The 6,744-nt window shown below is 37.8% G+C and overlaps 1 protein-coding gene across 2 annotated transcripts in view; it reads left to right on the top strand.

Annotated features, from left to right (window-relative positions):
• LOC122800087 (vascular endothelial growth factor C-like) overlaps nucleotides 1-6,744 on the top strand; it is a 198,778-nt gene that overhangs the window by 64,656 nt on the left and 127,378 nt on the right. For both annotated transcript variants that reach the window (XM_044069604.1, XM_044069605.1), the window contains exon 4: nucleotides 5,502-5,653. In XM_044069604.1, coding sequence (XP_043925539.1) covers nucleotides 5,502-5,653 — 152 coding nt within the window. The remainder of the gene's footprint in view (nucleotides 1-5,501; nucleotides 5,654-6,744) is intronic.

The raw sequence follows: 6,744 nt of genomic DNA, 5'->3' as shown, positions 1-6,744 counted from the left end.
AGAAAATGGGTAAGTGTTTCATGACAAATTTGACTCTTCACTATGTTTTACTTATTTGCCAAAGCAGGTTTAGATCCCTGGTTCGAGTGTTAGTGGACTGCCTGATTTGTGAAAAGAGGTCTTGGACTACTGGATTAAGAATAACCTGAAAGGCAAGGTACTGATTGCCCTTACGGAATCTGTAAGGCACTGAATCAAAGCACATTACTTCTAGAATCTCCTAGTATCTCTGTTACCTTTTAGGCTTGTTATCGTTTTAATTAGGAACCTCAGGGGTCTTTCTGGTAGCTTGATATGCCTATTAAGATACATCCCAAAAGGGGCATTGTATTCAATAATATGTCTGATCAATTAAGAATATAGAGGGATACAACTTTCCTCAGATCTAGATGAAATACCTTTTGGAATCAGCTATGCAAGACAAATGTATTTCCTAACCATTGTTGCAATGTGATGGTCAAATGCATAGGAATTATCTATTGATTTTCAATGGTCTTTCACCACACTTTCATTTTGGACTGGCGTGTTATCGACACTACAAGATGTATGAAGAGAGTTTTTACAAAACCTGATGATTTGCACAGACCACCATTTAACTTTAACCCATTTCTGAGCATCCAGTGTTACTATGCAAGTTTCAGTTGGAGTTTTTGTAAATCAGAGGGGGTCTTGAAGATGACAGCACATTTTCAGTAGTACAAAAACTTGGTTAGCAAGAGTTTTCCATTTTGTAATTTGGAAGTATGCAGTGTAGATGCTGAATAGTAGAGGTCCCAGTACAGGGCCCTGAGGAACACCACTGGTCACTTTCATGTTTACTGAGAATATACCTGCCACTCTCACTACATGGGTTGTATCCCACAACCACTTTGCTATCCACCTAACTGCAGATGGGTTAATTTGGAGCTCTATTGTTTATCAGTTAGCATGTGGTACAGTGTCAAAAGCCTTAGCTAGGTCATCATCATCATCATCATCATCTCAACCGCCTTATTCCATTTTCTACATGGGGTCGGGGTGTCATATCAACTGTCATCATCTCTCTCGATTCAGTGCCACTTTCCTATCTTCTACAGCAGTCATGCCTGATTGTCACAGGTCTTTTCTCACACAATCTATTCATCTCTTTTCTGGAGATGCCTTTGTTTCCTTTTGCCTTCTTTCTGTTTGTCCAAAATCTTCTTCTCCAGATTGTCTTATGCTTTTCTGCACATGTGCCTGAACCACTATAATCTATTCTCTTTGACTTTGTCTGCAATTAGAGCTACTTTGGCTTTTGTTCTATTGTCCTCATTTCTTTGTCTGTCCTACAGTGTGCATCCTACCACCCATCTAAAGCACTTAACTTCCATGATCTCTAGCTTCCTCAACAGTTCTGCCTTTACTGCCCAGGTTTCTGTAGCATACGGTAGGACTGGTTAAACCACTGTTTTGTACGCCATACTTTTCAGCTTCTTTGGCATTCTTCTGTCATAGTCTAGCCCTGACACTCAGTGCCACTTGGCTGCAGGCCCTCTGATTCTAGCTTTGATCTCTTCATTCAGACTTTTCTTCTCCTAAACCAACCCTCTCAGATACTTGAAGCTTTTACCTTGTTCCACTATTTCCCTTTATCTCAATTCTCAAATTCTTTTGATTTCCTCCATGTGTTAGCATTACAGCTGTCTTACCAGTACTCAGTTTCATCCCATGTCCCTTTAGTTTTGCATTGTATTCCAATCCCCTATCCTGTCCTGAGGTTCTTGCTCAGAGTCTGCCTGTAATGCCACATCATCTGCATACAGCAACTTTGCTGATCTGTCCCCTCTGACCTGTTTACTAAAATAGTCCATCAATAGCATGAACAGCAGTGGACTCAAAGCTGAACCCTAGTGCACACCCACTCCCAATGGGAACCCCAATGTGAGTCTGAAACCTGGTTGTGCTTGAGTCATTGGATTTTTGCACATAGCCTGCACTAATTCTACCAATGTTTTTGGGGCTCGAACCACAGCAGGACTGCCCAAATCAGCTTTCTTGGAACTATATCATATGCTTTTTCCAAGTCTAGGAATGCCCAGATGGACCTTTTCCTCATCTCTAGCTTATTTTCAACTATCTGTCTCACTGCAAACATTGGATTAGTTGTGCTGCACCCTGACCTGAATCCAAACTGCTCATCTCCCATCTAACTTTCTAATGCTCTTCATATTCATTTATCAGTCACCCACTTCAGAATTGTTATGCAGTGTGAGAGGAGTTTAATAACTGTGGTCTGCCCACAGTTGAAGCTGTCCCCTTTGTTCTTATTCTCCAATCATCTGAGATACACATTTCTCTCCATACTGCTATGAGTACCCTCAGGAGCCATTTCTCCCCTATCTCACCCAGTCATGATTATATCTCCTGTGACCTCATCTGAGCCTACTGCTTTCTCTTGATTACATTTTCCTTACTGCTGTTCTCACCTGTTCTAGGGTGACGCCTTAAATCCTCTAAAAGCCTTAGCCAGGTCAAGATAGGCTATATGGACAGGATGTCCACTGTCCACAGGTTTTGTTACTTTCTCAAAGAAGTTGACTAAATTCATTAGACAGAATCTACTCTTAACAAAGTCAAACTGCTGGGGGTCATATCTTATAAAATTTGATCTCATAGTTAATTAAGGTTAGTTATGATGCATTCCAAGACTAGTTCAGCTAATGGGTTTGTAGTTTGTAGTATGGTCAGTGGTGGGTCCACATATGTGAGGTGGTATTACAACAGCTGTGTGGCATACTTCATGGACAAAATCAGTAGCTAAGCACAAGTTGAGTAGCTGTAGGAGTGTGTTTAATAGGGTATGTTTTCCACTAGGGTATGCTTTGCACTGTTTATCAGGCAAATGAGAATATTATCAGGCCCCATGGATGATGTACTTTTCATTTTGGAGAGAACCTTTATCAAGTGTTCCTTAGTTATAATGGAAGGTTTGTGATTCTATGAGATATGTGGATTTTGTATAATTGTTTCTCAGGTGAAAATTGTACTGAATTCATTAGCAAGTGCATTGTCTCTCTACTGGATCTGAGTAGGTAGTGCCATTTCAAATAAGTTCTGAGCAATATTGGATGCTATTACATAGTTTCTAAGTTTTCTAAAATAACTGATTAAGGATTTATAATTTCATTTAGCTTCCAATTCTACTCTAAGTTCATAGGATGCCTTTGTATTCCTGATGGTGCTTTACAGTTCCTTCAATAGCTTTTTGATTTTAACAGTGATTTGAGGATTTTTTTGCTATGCAGTTTAAGAAACATTTTTCTTTTATTGTATTTTCTATTTATACATGTGGACCACTAGACTGATTTACCTTTATACTTCCCATTTTGTTTAGATCTGGTAGGGGTTGCCAAGTCAATTCATTTATCTAGGTGCCCATAGAGTTTATTTAACTACCTACTTGCTCTGTCAATGGATAATACAGTTAATATTGATTGCTGAGACTTCAGAATTGTAGAAGCTTTGTATGTTTGAAGTCTCTGAACCTTGTGATGTTTAACTGTTTGAATATTTTGAAGGAGAGCTCGGTCAAGAATATTTTGTCTTCTAATGAGTTCCTTGATAATTTGGTCCAGGGAGATTTTGTTTATGAAATCAAAGAATTTTTGAGCGTAACCTACAGTTGGGGTATGGGTATTTCAGTTTATCATCGAGTAGTTAAAGTCTCCTAGGATAATGGATTTCCTGCTGATTTGGAGATCATCCAGTATGTTTAATAAACTGCTATGTTTTTCAGGGAGCATAGAGGAGTTCCTGTAATATGCAATGATTTTATAGTTGGTCTTGCTTAGTGTGATTTGGATCTCAATCAGTATAGTTTTGGGGTATCCAGAGAGCTTCTTAGAAGTCATGTGATCCCTAACCGTACTTTTCAACTGTCCAGATTTTCACAAAATGTCCAGATTTTTGCCTCATATTTTTGGTCTGTTGCTCAGAAAATTTGTGGTATTCTGTCAAATCACAGATAATTGAATTCAATAAATAATGCCATGCAGTTGCATTTCAGACTTGATATTCTTCAGAAAATGCAAGCTGACACAAATCCTGTTATCCTAGCAACTTTCTAAGTTTATTAGAGCAATATTTAAAATCTGTCCCTAATTTCTGGGCCTTTGCCCCCCCACTGTTTTAGGCTTTGTCCAGATGTCTAGAGCTAAGAGGTTGAGAGGTACAAATATGGATACTCCACCATAATTACCATATGGCTGGAATGGATGGAGTGCTTTCTCTACTTTAAACTAAGTTGTTTCTGTAATAACACAAATGCAACATGACCTCAATATTAGGCACTTTCTTGTTTAGACTGCTGGTGCTCAGCAAAGCCACCTTCATGTGGTTGGATGCTTGATTTGTTTTTGTTAGGTTGGGAGATCCATGAACTGGAATCTGCCTACAGAAGTCACTATGGGAGCAATAAAGGCTTTAGCAAGTATGCATAACCTCTGAAATGTGAGGTGCAAGTCACCCCTGCCAAAGCAAAAGTGACTGACTACCATTTCACTCCATGTTGACATATACTGGACTCTGCTAGAATGATACCAGCTATGCAGCCAGTCCTCTTTTCCTTGCACTTTGGCATTATTCAAGAAGGAAGGACATATTCCACCCAAAAACCAGGGTCTTACCTGTATTTGTGACATGCATTAATTCTATGTCTCCCTGCATATCACTCGGCTCTATGTGCAAGGTTGTTCACGCAATATGGACCAATACCATGTTATGATCATATCTGTTTGGCTTAAGGCTCTTTAGGGCCTTGGTATGTCAGAGATCTTGTCTCTTCAAAGGCAACTTGCTGTCACTCTCTCTTTTTATCTTTCCTCATGAGAGTTGAGCTGTGTGTCTGACAATGGAGACTAGTACACTTTTCAGGCACTATACCGAATAAAGGCATTTCTGGAAAAGGATGCTTGAACTCTTGCCACAGTTCAAAGCCTGAAAGTCAAATGTAAGATATTTACTTCTTTATTTACTGATTTAATAATTAGAACAGTGAGCGATTGTCATATTGTTAGACAATGTCCACAAAAGCAATCCTTGCCAACATGTTAGTAGCCACTTCTGTTTCTAACAACACTGTAATGCCACGTATTACCTTGTATGTAATGTATTCTATAATGGTTTTCCTGTCAATATGTTACTAAGAATTACAATGTACTTTCGTTACTGTAATACTGTATCTTGTGCTCAATGTATTCTTATAAAAGTTGTATGTTCTTATTTTATTGTATCTAGCTTCTGGCTCAGGTTATGGCTGAAAATGGTCTTTAGGCCAGTTCATTTATCCAGTAAATAAAAAATATATTGTGCGTATAAATACAAACACATATATTGTTCATGTTTTGTATATAAATATGTATACGTATGTGTGTATTTGTGTATAAATGTTTGTCTGCAAATAAACTTTCATGTGTAAATTATTATATGTCCCCTAGCACAATAGGTTGGACTAAAAGCCACATTTTTTTTCTGTTTTGCAGCTGGTTAAGTATACACTGCCTGTGACAGAAGAGTTAAAAATAATTAAAGCCACATTTATAAATCACACTGACTGCTTCTGCAAACCAAAATCTGACACAAGATTGTCTTTCCGTCCACGTAGAGGGAGGACTCCAGTGGAGGAAAATAAACGGTAAGAACAGATTTTTAGATTTTCCTAATATCTTGGGAGACAAAAATAAAATAATTGCGACTTGTTGTAATCTGTAGTATTGTTTTCTACTTCCATATATAGATTCCAGCTTTATGAAAGCTAAACTGGATTTAACTTTAGGAACAGTAGAGTGACAGTGTAGCATAGTGTGTTAAGGTGATAGGCTACAGTTACAGAAGCCGGAGGTACAATCCAAGCATTACTGTCTGAATTCCTTGTAACCCTAAAACACCAGATTAGTAGTGAAAAAATATATTTATGCCTTTAGTGGCTTCTGGTGACAACAAATTTCAATAAAAACACTCCTGTCAGAATATCATCAAAACAAGTGAGGATAGCACACAGCTAACTTAAGCAGGCCTAAGTTAAGAAACAGACATGAGCTACCCTGAAACAAGAATCTAAAGCATAGTTGGTAATCTGTATTCTCGTTACTTCACTGTATTCTGTAAACATCTTACTCTTTTCAGTGTGAGCACTGGTGATTTGTTCTTTTAGCAATAGGAAGCAAGGAAGAGTTTTCCTATTTTTTTTTTTTTTTTGCAGTTCCACATAAGAATGTCACGGTAAAATTCTACAACTTGTTTCTAGATATGTTCTGGTAATTTTCTTTTTTTACAGTAATTTCCTTTTACATCAATATTCCTGTTTCATATTCCCAGCAGCTGACATCAAAAACAAAAGTTACCTCACAGCTATACCATCTCTGTTTTTACAAGTTTTGACTATTCTTCTTCAATTACACATATCCATGTACAAAAGGCAACATTTACATAATCAAAAATACTACATAAATTAACAAGCACACTCTTTGCTCCATATATTTCCTGAAAAAGTCTACAATCTTATTACAAAACTTTAAAGAATCGTATTCCATTATTCCCTTTGCCTTCTCACTCTCTAATTCTCAAAGAAAACAGTAGTACATAGCCTGGGAATCTATTTTATACTGTACTTCCCCACCATTACAAAAAAAAATTCACCTTAACTAAGCACTACCCTTACTTTGGTCACTCTGTCTCTCTGCTTTCCTTCATTCCCCCATTCTGCTTCCCAGTCTTTTCAACTTT

The sequence above is a fragment of the Protopterus annectens genome, chromosome 4.part0, assembly GCF_019279795.1.
Source record: "Protopterus annectens isolate FY-2018-M chromosome 4.part0, PAN1.0, whole genome shotgun sequence".
In the NCBI taxonomy this organism is placed as follows: domain Eukaryota; kingdom Metazoa; phylum Chordata; order Ceratodontiformes; family Protopteridae; genus Protopterus; species Protopterus annectens.
Note: the sequence above shows the minus strand (reverse complement) of the source record. Positions and strands in the feature narration are given on the sequence as shown.